Source organism: Nycticebus coucang, chromosome 22 (genome assembly GCF_027406575.1).
Source record: "Nycticebus coucang isolate mNycCou1 chromosome 22, mNycCou1.pri, whole genome shotgun sequence".
Lineage (NCBI taxonomy): Eukaryota > Metazoa > Chordata > Mammalia > Primates > Lorisidae > Nycticebus > Nycticebus coucang.
In genome coordinates, this window is record NC_069801.1 from 7,619,294 (window position 1) to 7,633,073 (window position 13,780).

Genomic DNA, 13,780 nt, shown 5'->3' on the forward strand with positions numbered 1-13,780 from the left:
GGTGGGTGTCCAGGAGAGGCCTCAAAGCTTTTGCCCAGTGCCCCAGACCTAGCAATGAGGGTGGCTCTGGAGCCGTGAGCTGGGCCTTTGGGCAAGGCTGTTGGGCTGCGAGGAGGCAACCTGAGTCCCCCTTCCTCTGCTGCCAGCAACATAGGAGATCCTGGCCTGATGCCCTGGGGCAAACCGGTCTGTTCCCCACTTCCCTGCCAGGGTGGAAGGGTGACCAATGCCTCCCCGCCACTGGCACAGGCACCTGGCTGTGTTTGTGTAGCCCCACACAGCTGGGTCACAGCCAGCTACTTGGGGGTGATTTAAAAAATGCAAGATAACTCAAAAGATTTTTTTCCAGTTTTTATTGAGTGAAAATGTCAAACCTTGCATCAGTCATGCAAAAAAAAAAATCAAATAAATAAAACACATATATTAAATTTCTAATAGCACTAAATTCAAGTGGAAAAATATTCAGTTATTAATAACCAGGTGCCGAGGAGACCAGATTCAAGTAATCAGAGCACACGCTGTTCAGTTCGGTTTTCATGTTCTGCATTTTTTTGTCTCAAAACCTCTCTATATATCTCTATATATCTATATATGTATATACATATAGATATATACACACATATGTGCATACATATTATTTTATATTTATATATATATACACATACATAGTTATAAAACATTAAAAAGAGCATTGGTGGATCAAGCATTGTTTTCCCCACAGAAAGAAAATAAAACAAAAGTTCACGTTAAAGTTCAAAATGAGCTAGCAATGGCTTAAGTCCTAGTGTGCAATATGAGGGTTACAAAAGGCTGGACTTCGCGCTGTCGGCATCTTCTTTTTCTTTTCTTTTTTTTTTTTTGTTTGATTTTGCTACATTGAAAAGTGTATATGTGTGTGTTTGTGTTTTCCTTTACAACCCCCCCCCCCACATTGGTTCTGTGGCGGGTCAGTGTGGGCAGATGCTCCACACCAATACGTGGTGACCAGGGTTGGGGGCTTTGGAGGGGGCTGTTGAGAAAACAACTCATTTCCCGGTGACTCAGGGATACTCTGACCACTCGTCCCTCCTGGCTCCCTGTCCAGTTCAGGTGGTCCTGGCACTCTGGCTGTGGGCAGCCAAGAGGACAGAAAAAGGAAAGAAAAAGTAAACTACTGCCCCCCCCCATGGGTCAGGCCCCTCCCTGGAGACTTTCTGGGTGACAACCTCCAGCCCCCAATCCATCCACCACTGGGCCTGTCCTCTCCTTGTGGCCTGAATAGGACCGACACTGGCTGGTGGCCCAGAGTAGAGAAGGTGGACAGAAGCCCTAGGCCACCTGCCCTCACCAGGGACTGGACCAGCCCCTGGCCGGTGTGTCCCCACCAGGTAGGCCCTAAGGAACCAATTCTAGGTGGGCTGCACCACCAAAGAAGCATCCCAAACAAAAATTTAAAAACAAACTGGGGGGGAAAAAAAGCCCTATAAAGCCACACGCATAACCAATAGAGAAAAACTCAAATTAACTACAAACTTGTATCAACAAGTCCGTTTTTCTTGTCTCTACAAAATTCAAGTTAAAAGTTGGGATCCCGCAGCTCCGGTCAGTGCCAGTGTGAAGGCCAGCCTCGAGACTGCTGGGGCCTCTGGATGAGCCCCAGCCCGGGCCTGGGCCGTCTGCACTCTCCCCACGCCTGCTTTTTTTTCCTTTTTGTTCTGTGTACAATAATAACCTTTACAGGAAAAAATACTGTACAACTTTCTCGTACTTTTTTCCACTCTGAATATTAAAGCCAAAACCAGTCGCATCCTTCCTATTTGCACCAGCAGGGCAGCCAAGCCGGGCCCTGGCCCCCGGCTCTCAGGTGCAGCGGTGTCACCACACAGACCTGACCCGGCCCTGGGGGGCGGGGCGCGGCCACGGAGCGCCGCGCTGGTGGCTAATCCATGAGATTTCCTCGACGGTCCCTGTAGTGTCAACCGTGCTGGCCGCCTTCTGCCCGCTCCCCCGGCAGGGGGAGGGTCTTAGCTGCACTAACGCGAGGCCCCGCCCCCATTCCCGGCTAGGATGGGGTCCCGGGGGCCCCGGCCCAGTCCTCAGCACGAGTGGCGGGGCTCCAGCCATCTCGTCCTAGGACCCCTGCCACTTGGCCCCGGAGCAGAGCACCTTGTTTCCCTGAAGACCCCCACGCTTCAGCTAGAAAGGGCCGCCGGCAGCCTGTCCTTCAGCCGCCGCGCTGCTTGAGCCGGGGCGCCGCGGAGCACCAGGGGGTCCCCACCTGTCCTGAGACGGACTCGGGGTCCGGAAGCACCGGCGGGGCGGGCGGGGCGAGCGGACCCAAGCGCGCGGGGCTCTGTTCAGACGAAGTGTCACATATAAATAGCATTTCCTACAAAATCGGGGACAGCAGTGGCCACCTCCCGGCCGAGCAGGGCCGGGGGCGGCTAGGGAGAGGCGGCGGGCGCGGGGCCGGGGGCGCCCGGGGTCCGCGCGCCCGTCCCTGCCGCCTCGGCCACCGCCTCGGGCAGCGACTCCTCGGAGTCGGTACGCAGGTCCTCGTCCTCGTCATCCTCGTCGTCGTCCTCGTCCTCGTCGTCTTCGTCGTCGTCGTCCTCCTCGTCCTCCTCGGGCAGCTCCAGCTCCTCGTCCTCGTCCTCCTGCGACGACTCCGCGGCGGCGGCGGCGGGGCCGGGCACGGCGGGGCCCTCCCGCGGCCCGGGGGCGGTGTCCGGCGGCTCGGGGTCGCCCGCGTCGCCGAGCGCCAGGCCCAGGCCGGCGGCCGCCGTCTGCAAGAAGAGCAGCGAGCCCCCCGGCTCGGCGCCCAGCGTGAGCGAGCCGTCCAGGCTGACGGGTGGCCCGGCCGCGGGGCCCTCGGCCAGCGGCTCGCCGCGGTCCTGCTTCTCGTGCTTGCGTTTGTGCGAGTCCATCTGCGACATGCCCACGACCGTGTGGCGGCAGCCCGGGTAGGTGCAGTGGAAGTGCGAGCACTTGAGCTTGTACTTGCAGTCCGGCACTGTGCAGTCGGCGCTCGAGCTGAACTGGCGGAAGCCCGCGGCGCTGATGACGTCCTGCTTGCCGTGGTGCTTGCGGTGCGCCGTGACCTTGGTGCTATCGGTGCAGCGGAAGCGGCAGCGCAGGCAGTGGAAGTGCGTGCTGGTGCCTGAGAAGGGGCAGTCGGCGAAGTGGCAGCTGAGCGAGGCCTTGAAGCGCTTGAAGTCGTCCAGCACCAGGTTGTCCACGCGGTCGTGGTGCTGCGCGTGCTTGTACATGTGCGTGCGCCCGCAGAACTTGTAGCCGCAGTTCTCGCGCGTGCAGTGGTAGTGGGTGACCTTGAGCGAGAACTGGCAGGCCGCGTCCTTGCAGTCCTCGTAGAGGTCGAAGCGCCGGAAGCCCTCCAGCATCATGCCCTCATCCAGCATCTTGCGCGAGGAGGCCGTCTTCCGCCGCTTGCCAAACGGCGACATGTCCTCAATAATCCAGAAGCGCTTTTTGGCCCCTGAGGCCGTCGGCATGGAGATGGTGTTCCCTGGAGGGTGGTGGTGGGGAGGTCAGTGCAGAAGGGATGCTCCCTTAGGCCTGGCAGCGCCCGTGTGGGCACCATTCCCCAGGTCACTCCCCTCAGGGCCCCTGTAGGGACAATGTAACCTCCCCAGGTCTGGAGGCCCTCCCTGCTCCCACCCTCAAGACAGTGGTAGGTGGTCCTAGGCTTCCCTCCTCAGTTGTGTCTACAAGATGACCCCACAGGCTTCTGCGCCAGGGGGGCAGACCAACCAGCTTTAGGGGATGTGGTGGCTGCTTCCTGGCCAGTTTGGGTGGGAAGTAAGGACACGTCCCGGCGCTAATTGAAACTGAAGGGGGAATCTAGGTCGGCAGAGTGTAATTACCCAAGTTGGATGGTGGCCAGGACGCCATCACACGCCTGCCTCTAATGAGGGACAGGCTGGCTCCTCTTCCCGTGCCTCACCAGTTTCCCAGCTGCCCGCCTGTCTGCACAGGGGACCTGCCTACTCACAACAGGGGTGCCAAGCGCCCCAGGGCTGCGTGGGGCTGTACCTCCCTGCCCCGAGGAACACCTTCTCCTTGGTGCCAGAGGTTCTTTAAGGTCTTGTTGGAGTTTTCTGCTCCTAGTGGGCGGGGAGAGGGCAGCCCTGCTGAGGGGCCCGTCTCAGAGTGCTGAACGCTCTGTCTTTCTGCTCAGGGCCTCCTACCTAGGTCAGGGCTGGAGCAGCTCAGCCAGGGATGAATGTCCATCTATGCCTACCTGGCCTCAGCCTCCTTGTAGAACCTAGGATGCCCCACTGCCATGGGCAAGGTTGTGCTTCTTTATCCCTTTCTGGGAGGCACCTGTAGTCCCTACAGCTGCGGGTGAGCAGAGCTGGCTGCATGGGCAGCTGGTCCAGCATCTCCCCCACCCCCAAAACAACAAGAGAAACTCTCAGGCCCAGCCCTAGCAGAGCAGGTGCTGGGCATCCTCTGGGCTTCTCCAACATGGCCAACTGGCTCAGCCCACCTGAACCTGTGGACACCATCTGCACTGCCAATCAGCAAAAGAGGCCCAGTCACCATCCTAAGCAGACACAGGGAAACCAAGGGGTACCCAGGCAGGGGCAAGGGATAGTCTCAGGCCCTGACACTCAAGTGTGAGGAGCAGCTGCTGTGGCCCTGAAGTCAAAGTCTGGCCATGCCAGACACAGAGTTCTTGATGGCCTGAAGCCCACAAGGGTGGGGACCCTTGGCCCTGGTTTCCCTGCAGTGACTCCTGGGCCCTGACACAGCGGCTCTGCCCAGTCAGGATGGAAAGCAACAACAGTAACTAGAGAAAGAGATAGCTGGGTGACGTCTACACCCGAGGGACAGGGGTGAGCAGGCCCTATCCCTGTGAGGCACCAGATATGGGGGAGAAACGAAGAAGCACCTCTGCCACTGAGCATTGCTTGGGGGCACAGAGATTTCTTCTTCCAACTCAGCTGGGGGTGGGGGTGAGGCTCAGGCTAGAATCAGAAAGCCCTGAACCTGGTGGGTCCCAGGCACCAGCAAGCCCTTGGGAGCACATCTCTGCCTCTCCCTAGTGCCAGGTCCCAGGAAGACTCCTGAGAGCAGGAGAACAGGCTCTGCCTTGCCCAGGGCTGAGGAAGTAGATCCACAGGGCGTCCAGCAGGGATGTGGGAGTGGGCCAGGCACTGCCACCTCTGAGGTCCGAGCGACTGCTGGGAAGGAGCAACTCTGTCCTGCCTGGTGCTGGGCAGGAACCATGGGAGCTGGACACAGAGACCAGATTCTTGCCTCAGGAGTGCCTGGCTATGACGGGTGCAGGGGTCAGGCCATGGACCATGGCTTTGAGGGTCAGCTGGGGTGACAGAGACTGGTGAGAAGGCACGTGTAAGTTACCTGCAGCGTCCTGAACTAGGGGGACGTCACTTTTTACTGGAGTTGGAGTGGCAGTGATGGGCGGGAAGCTGGGCGGGCTGTTGATGGGGTGGGCCAGGCCCCGGCTGGCTCCGAGAGTGGCACTGAGCAGAGAGTATGAGAAACAGGACGGAGAGAAGAGGCATGGGAGGGGGGGGAGGGGGGGCCGGAGCACACCCGGCGAGAAGGGTGCGGTTGGTGGGGGCTGCGGGGCCAGGTGGGCAGCCTCATCACCGGTGGCAGCAGGAGGAGGAGGAGGAGGAGGAGGAGCCGGGCAGCCTGGAGAGGGTGGAGAAAAGCAGAAAAAAAAAAAAAAAACAGAAACCAAAACAAAGAACAAACAAACAAAAAGAACCAAAATGAGAAACCCAATGGCAGAAGCAAGTATGACGTGAGAATGTGTGTGCAGATGAGCAGAGAGAGGTGCCACAGAAGGGGCAAGAAAGAGGCCAGGAGGGGCTGCGGGGAGGCCGCAGGGGCAGCAGGGCCCGGGAGCGTGGGGCGGGGCTGGGGGGCTGCGCTGCTCTACTCAGTAGCTCTAACGGGGACAAGCCTGGGTCCTCTTCTGGAAGCTGTGGCGGAGGGCAGAGTGCAGAGAGGCGGGAGGATGGCGGGAGGGCCTCAATGACCCACGTGCCCCAAGCCAGCTCTGCCACATACCAGCCTGTCCTCTTTGAGGCTACTTGACCATGAACTTTCTGTCCCAAGCTGGACCCAGCGGTGCTGGTCCTGGGGAGGAGGACCTGGCCCAAGCCAGAAGCCGCCCAGACACCAGCTCACCTGCTGCAGTGCTCTCATTGCCCACAGGGGTACTGGAGCAGCTTCGGTCCATGGTGGATGACTCAGAGGACACAGCGCCTGGGCTGCAGCCTGTATAATCCATGTACTCGTCTGTCTCAGTGTCCATCAGGCTTGGGGGACCCTGGAAAGAAACAGGAAATTGGGCTGGGGGCCACACTTCCCATGGGGGACAGGTGGGTGGCAAGCACGGGACTGTCGATGCACTCTGGTCACTCTGGTCGGGGCTGCCCGCCCACCCTGGGCTCTCACCTGGGAGGGCGGCACGCGGTCAAAGTTCTTCCCCAGCATCCTCCGCATGTGCTTCCGGGCGTGGGAGGTCATCTGGTGCTTGAGAAGGAAGGAGAACTGGCAGCCCTCCCGGATGCAGTGGAAGTGGCTATTCACCTGGTTGTACTTGCAGCCTGTGGACACAGCCCCACCTGGCGTGAGCCTCCCTGGCCGCCAATGCTGGCAGCACCCAGTGTGTGCTGGATACTGTTCTGGACATGGGGGAAGTGTGGCCAGCAAGGTGGATGGTGTCTAGGGATGGGGCACTCGCCTTGGGGTGACACTCTCAGGAAGTCCAGGCAGTCTAAGACAACCAGGGCTATCCAAACTCTGGGGCTTCCCCCAGCCTAGCACAGAGTCATGTGACAATGGAGAGGCTGGCCCCATCCCTTGCCCCTTGCCCCAGGAGTGGGGTCCACAGCTCCAGGGCAAGGGACCCTAATGGTTCTGTCCACTAGGTCAGCCACCTCCCAGCAAGCTGCCAGTCCGCACATCTCCTCAGGAAAGCCTGGGGTCCTGCCCGCCCCTCTGCTTCCCCCTCCCACTTTGCTTGGGGCTGAACACAAACACAGCAGGAGGGACATGGCATTGCAGGGCAGGTAAGGGCCTGCCCGCTGCCACGGTGCCCAGGCTCCCCAGGTGTCTTGTATCAGCCCCCAGCTTTGTTTGCCCCCAGCTACCACCAAAAACACCAAAAGTTGAGTAAATAATGGCAACTACGAATACACTGACACCTGTAAACCAAGCTCAGGAACAGCATAGGCCACTAAGTGTTGACAGCTGTTGTCATGGTTACCAACCCTCTCCCTGACCATGGATCCTTTGTGAATTAATACTTGAAGGAAAGGTTTGTTTCCTTTCTTTACTGGCGGTTGACTTTGAGTGTCTTACCCTTCCCTTCACCTATGGAAGGGTGAGACTGCAGCAGCCACCATCCCTGTTCCTCCAAGACCCTGCTGCCATGACCACCAGGGCCACACCCACTGGGCTCCCACTTTGCTCCATGTTCCAGTCTATTCCTAGGGAGATCCCTGCCTCATATCTGCAGGCCCACAAACAGGGCTCTGTCCTGAGGCACGAGGGTGGGCTCTGCCCTCTGTCTACTGGCCCCAGAGTCCCCACCTCACCCCAAGGCAACTCAGTAAGCTCAGGCCAGTGATGACAGTGATGGGCCGGCCTCTCCCTGCTGGGGCTCAGGTTTCAGCAGCAGCGTTAACTCTGAGGCATCTGCTGTCAAACTTCCCAGAGGCATGGTCCCCTCCTTCCTGGGTCCCCCAGGTCACAGGTGCTCCAGCTTAGTCCACAGTGAAGTTGATTGTTCCCCACCTGCCAGACCCCCAGCACAGCACCAAGCCCAGTGCCAGCACACAGCAGACGCTCAGAAAATCTGAGCTGCCACCTCCACTGCTGGCACCCCTAATCCCCCAGCATTGGAACCATGACTAGGGTAGCACGTAGCTGTCCCTTAATAAATAACTACTGAATGAATGAATGAACAAACCAGAGCTCAGTGTGGACAAGAACCTCATAATTTAGACCATGGTAAGAGATCCTAGGACAAGGAATTTTGAACTCCTAAGACCACCTGCAAACCCTCTTGAAAAGAAAAGGAAAAAAGCACCAAGCCAAGCCCTTGATGCTGCCCATGCAGTCCCAGGGTGTTTGTCCTGGGGTGGAGGGGCAGTGCTCTGAGTCACCCCAACTCTGTTTTCTGGACTGTTTGGGTTTTGGCTGTTTCACAGGTCTGGTGATGCCTGTGATGTCTGTGTTGTCTTTAACAAAGACACGGGGCCTGAGGTGGGGGCAGGAGCGGGGAACCAGGAGAGGTGGCCCAGGCTACCAGGACCTTGGGGGCCAAAGCCTCAGTCTTGCCACCTTCTGGCAAATCCCTGCCCTGCTATAAGTACCTAGCCGGCCACATTCCTCGCGCTTGGTGAAATACTTGAATCCGTTGGCTGCCCGCCGCTCAGCCTTCTCATGCTTCTTTATGTGCCACGGCAGCTTGGTGGTGATGTTGGTCACGAAGTAGCAGCCGGTCCGGAGGCAGTGGTAGTGTCCACGCATCCGGAACTCGCAGTGCTGCAGGTAGGAACAAGGGGTCAGAACAGGCACGTGACTTCTGGGATCTCCCACCTGTCCCAGGCCTGTAGGATGTGCCCTTCCATGCTCAGAATCAGAAAACACAATGGTATAAAGACCATTCTCATGTCATTTCACTAAACATCTTACCTGGTAATCTTGCATCCCTTCCCTAATCTCCTGCCCAGAGCAGACATCACTAATCTATGCAAGCACTTCTTCTAGCAAGTCCAAAGCTAGGCAGACATCACTAATCTAGGCTTGCACTCTTCTCAGCAAGCCCAGATGAAGACTCAGACTCCTCTGGTCTTGGAAGTAAGGCCATTAAGGTGAAGCCAACCTGTCCTTCCTGTCTGGGCTGGGAGTTCTACTTCTTTATCCTGTTTTACAACACTAGGCCTTTGGGGAAAGGGGACGTAGATAGTTCCAGTATTGGCAAGAATGACGCCAAGCACACAGTGGCTGCCCAGCACTGAGTCGCCACTGGGAGTTAGGACTGAAATGGCAGACCTCACCAATTTAGCACCAATCTGGACTCCTGCCCAGGGGCCTCCAGGGGCCTAGGGGCAGATCGTGTCCTTTCCAGAGTCTGGTGGAGGCCAATTTAAAAAGGGTGTGAGAAATGGAACCTCTGCCAAGAGGAACTTGTCCTGGGCCGGTGCCTCCCCTACACCACCCCGGCTTGCCCACCATGCTGACCTGGTTGGGACAGAGACACTGCAGGGAGTAGTAAGCAAACTGGTCTCGCACGTTCACCAGGTTGTTGTTGGGGTTGATGTGGTCCAGGCAGTGGGATTCGGCCTTGCCAGAGGTTTTGCAGACGTACTTGCAGTTCCCAAACAGACAGTGGAAGTGGAACTTGTTGGCATACTTGCAGTCCGTCGCAAGGCAAGGATCACTGGAAGGAAACCACAGCCCAGAAAGTCATTGGCATTCCCAAGCCCTCCGTGCCGGCATCCTGACTTTGCTTGTGTTGGGGTCTGCTCCCCCATCACCACTGGTACCATCAAGAAGAACGGCCCCTGGGCTGCTCTCCTGCTCAACAGGACAAAGCCACAGGAGACTACAGATCCCAGCATGCATTCCTGGCTCCTTTTAGGAGCTGTACATGGTGCACAGGGATTGCAATATGCAGGGTGCCCAGAGCAGTGCATGCTGGGACACGTAGTTTCCACAGCTACACCTCAGGATTATAGATAAGGATGGCTGTATTAACTTCTTAGATATGAAAATCAGGATGGCGATGCCAGCCCTGATGGGATGCTGGTGAGGCCCTGGCTGGCATGGCACTGACACTGCCTTGGATGTGGCAGGCTGACAGGCTGCAGATGGGTGGGCAGCCCTACCAGGAAGCTCTGCAGCACGGGCCTCAGCAAGTGGGAACATGTTTCTGGTGTCAGGTCCTGTGCAGGCTCACAGCTGGTGAGGCTCTCCAGGATCAGCCCAGGGCCTCCACCCACTCAGCTTTGTGCGCCAGCAGAGTGGCAGGGGCCGGTGGGAGAGGAGAGGGGATGCTGGGCCACCCCTAGCTGGCCTGCCTGTAGGCCCCTGCCCTGGAGCCCTGCCTCACAGGCTGCAGAGGGGTGAGGGAAGACTTGGGGCTTCAGCCTTCTGCTCTGGGTGGCCATGCTGCGGTCCCTGCACAGCAGACCCATTTTGGAGAGAAGGGAGGAAGAGAAGGTGGGGAGGGATGGAGAGGAGCGCCGGTCCCCTTTCATGCCATGGGCCCAGCCCCAGGTGCTCAGAGAGGGAGGACAGCTGCCACTCAGGCGGTATAAATAATCCAATTTATTACTTTTATTGAGAACAGGAAGCCGCACACATTATGATACAAAGTCACCGTTCTCGCCGCAAGGAGCCACCACCATCCAGTGAGCAAGGTCCCTTCCACCCCGAGGAGCTCAGACCCTGTGCATGTGAGTGCCCCTCACCCTGTCCGTGACTTCATGAGCCCTACAGACACTCTGCCATGGGTATACACCACAGAGGAGGCCAGGAAGGAGGCCGAGAGGGAGACCAGCCCTGCTTGTCAGGCCAGCAAATGTCCTCTGAGGACCACACCATTCCTGGCCCACCCAGGCCAGCCCTTGTAGGATCACCAACCACCCGGCTGGAGTAGAGGCTGCTACGTCCACCATCTCCCCCACCCTGGCTGCCGCTTTGGGAATAGACAGTGAGGTATGAGCAGCAGCATCTTTGGTTAAAGGACATCACCTGATGGCCACGTCCCAGACAGGCAGGGGACAGCCAGCGCTAACTGCAGGGTGAGGAGCAGGGCCTCCTCAGCAGCCCTCGCTAGCACCTACTCCCGAGACGCGAGGGGAACGCGGGACTCCCGGCTCATCGAGGGACTCACTTCTCCTGGAACTGGAGGAATCCGGGTTTGACCTGGGGCTTGGCATTCTCTAGAGAAGTCGTTGCCAAGGGCGAAGCAGGCAGGTGAGGCACTGACGCTGGAATCTGAGGCATCTGGGGTATGGTGGAAGCCAGCTGCTTCCAGGCGAGCAGGGTGGGGGCGGAGGGCACAGAGGCCAGGCCTGGAGTGGGCCCCTCCAGAGAGGAAACCGTGGCTGTGGTGACAGGAGGTGCTGGAGGGGATGAGGGGGCTGTGGAAGGTTTGGTCTCAGCAGCCGAGGCCGGGAAGGGGGCCTCTGTGTTTCCTTTTGCTGCTCCCCCCTCCGTCCGAAAGTGGAAGCTGTGGAGATGAGAGGGTCTCTCAGGTAGGGAGGCCAGCAGGGCCCCAGGAGGTTAGCCCCTCTATACTGGCTAGGCACACCTCGAGAGGGGTGCTACAGGTGACCCACCGCAAGCTTCAGGGACCCAGGGTCCCTGCCTCATCCCAGCACTAGGCTCCAGGGGTCTTACAGGTTCCCACCAGGACAGAAGGACTGGAGGAACTTGGGCTCTGGCTGGCCCGTCTTCACCTTCCTCTGTCTCTAGCCCCCTCACGTGCATGCATGTGACATAGCCCTGCCTCCTGAAGCCCTCCCCTCCAGATCCTGCTCTGAGGTTTTAAAGTAGGACCCTCAGGATTCAGAGGCTCTTCTGTGGGCTAGCCGTGGGGACGCCCACGTGGGGAGAATAGCCTGCTCTGGGGCTAGAGCGCCCTGAACATCAGTTTTAAATGCTGACAAGTTCTGAGTTCAATTATAAGGAGGTGGCTGGACTCACTGCCTTTTAACTGAATGGGATTTATAAATTAATTTTGTAATTTTTAGGCCTAAAGAAAATCTGAAGGTGTAATGGGAATGGCCTTCACCCAGGGTTCCTGCCTCAGGTTCAGAACTAAGTCTCTCCCCCTGCCTCTGTGGTCAGGACCTGGGGGAGCAGCCACCATTGCTTAGGGCTCAACGTGGAGCCTGGGCAGGGGCTCAGAGGAGCTGGGAAGCCCACCTTTCTTCAGGCAGCACCTTCTGAGAAGTCAGCTTAGCTTCTGTGGTCTGGCAGGAAGTCATGCAGGCCTGTGCAGGCCGCAGATTCACCCAATCCAGAGCCATGTTGGGATAAATGGTCCCCTAGACCCCCCACTCACTTTGCATGCTTGATGGCCCCGTCCAGGGTGCTGAAGAGTGCGCCACACTCCTCCACCACACAGTGGAAATGGGCCTTGTGCAGGAAGTCACACTGGGCGTCACAGAAGTCTTTGGTACCAAACCTGGCCAGAGGAGCCAGCTGTCAAGGCACAGCCAGGGGATCTGGCAAGGCCAGGGCAGGGCAGGATGGATGGGCATGGTCAGCAGCCTGGCCCAGCCCCCACCTCCCAACAAGCCCCTCACCTGCGAAGATATACTTTCCAGGGCTCCGACAGCTTCTCCTGAACCAGCGCCTTCACAGCCTTGCCTAGGAATGGTGAGGACTCCATGGAGGGGCTTCCCTCCGGTTCCGCCTTGATGTTCAACAAGCTGCCGAGACTGGGGTTGCCCTGAGACATCTGTGAGGACAGAGGGCAAGCTTAGGGCTGGAAGACTCAGGACAAAAGAGAGGCTGCTCAGAGAGCGGCAGCAGCTCTGGGCAGCTCGGACCAACCCGAGCACGCCAAGCTGGGCAGATTCTGCAGGCTGGCCCCTAGTGGCTCCAGCCCTCCCTGACCAGAGAGCCAGTGGCTACATGCCCTGCCAGGAGCTGCTTCGAGTCCTCCGCAAAGCTCCTGCACTCCAGCCCAGGCAGTAGCATCCGTCACTCAGACTGAGGCTGCCACGCGGGGTGCGCACGCTACAGCCCAGCTTTCTCCAGACTTTGGGCTCCCTGGTTATTTTCCTGCCAGAAGGTTTTCAAAAGAAATGCAGGAGGAGGAGGGATGGGGAGAACCCCTACGAATTCCTGGAGAACAAGAGAAGCCACAGAGGAGGAGCAGGAGAGAAAGAGACTCGCAGGGGGGTGACAGGCCGGCGAGGGCGGGAGGGTCATGAAGTGTGCATCGCTACCGCTGCTGCGGGGAGGATGGTGCAGGGCAGTGGCCAGAGGAGGGGAGAAGGGAAGGACAGCATGGGGAGGGGCAGGGGAAGAGCAGCAGGAGGCCCCTTCCCACCAAGTGCCCGGCAGGACCCCACCTCGCAAGGTCCAGCCCAGGCCCAGCTCCCTCCTCAGCAGTCACTTGTGTACAGTAACCAAATTAATCTTGCTATAGTCAAATTTATCATGTGAAGGGGAAAAATATATTTGAGATGATGTATAATTTACAAAGACCCTGCATTATTTAAAATAAATATTCCAGAGCGACCTCTCCGGAAGGCGTCCAAGACCATTACTCAACCCGAAAAGTGGAAATTGATGTTTTGCTCCCACTTTATTCCCCCCACCCTTTTTTAAACAAACAAAAATATATAAAATAAATAAATAAAATTAATAACTAAGAGTGAAAGAAGTTAGAGGGCTCTGGAAAAGCTTTTGGAGCTCTCCATCTGAAGGGAAAAAAAGGTGTCAGGGGCTGGAATATATTTCTTCAGCCAGTTCATTAAATTAATTTGTAAGCAGTGGCTCTGAAATTATATCCGATGAAAAATGGCCTCAAAATTTAAATGGTACAAACTCATCTTATTAGAGGCAAAACATTAAAAAACAAACACATTCCCCCCACCCCCCAGCACAGCTTTAATTTCTCTGGGTGGGGGAGAGGGAGGCGTGTGATGGATGGTTCTTACCTTATTCATAAGCGAGGATAAAAGAGATGAATTTGCTGGGACTTCGTGGCCATTTGATTCATTACTAGAACACACAAACCAAGGGGCTCAAGCTCAGACAGCTGGGG

General features: G+C 57.5%; 1 protein-coding gene across 9 annotated transcripts in view; it reads right to left on the reverse strand.

Annotated features, from left to right (window-relative positions):
* Nucleotides 1–2,295: 2,295 nt before the first annotated feature.
* Nucleotides 2,296–13,780, reverse strand: part of CASZ1 (castor zinc finger 1) — a 143,030-nt gene continuing 131,545 nt past the window's right edge. For 7 of the 9 annotated variants that reach the window (XM_053577298.1, XM_053577304.1, XM_053577303.1 and 4 more), the window contains 10 exons: nucleotides 13,674–13,737; nucleotides 12,309–12,463; nucleotides 12,065–12,187; nucleotides 10,889–11,227; nucleotides 9,232–9,430; nucleotides 8,361–8,532; nucleotides 6,436–6,587; nucleotides 6,166–6,307; nucleotides 5,368–5,664; nucleotides 2,296–3,505 (listed from right to left, as the gene is read on the reverse strand). In XM_053577298.1, coding sequence (XP_053433273.1) covers nucleotides 2,424–3,505; nucleotides 5,368–5,664; nucleotides 6,166–6,307; nucleotides 6,436–6,587; nucleotides 8,361–8,532; nucleotides 9,232–9,430; nucleotides 10,889–11,227; nucleotides 12,065–12,187; nucleotides 12,309–12,463; nucleotides 13,674–13,737 — 2,725 coding nt within the window. In that variant the 3' untranslated portion in view covers nucleotides 2,296–2,423. Of the gene's footprint in view, nucleotides 3,506–5,367; nucleotides 5,665–6,165; nucleotides 6,308–6,435; nucleotides 6,588–8,360; nucleotides 8,533–9,231; nucleotides 9,431–10,307; nucleotides 11,228–12,064; nucleotides 12,188–12,308; nucleotides 12,464–13,673; nucleotides 13,738–13,780 lie in introns of those variants that run through there. The other 2 variants (XM_053577301.1, XM_053577305.1) reach the window with 2 other exon arrangements.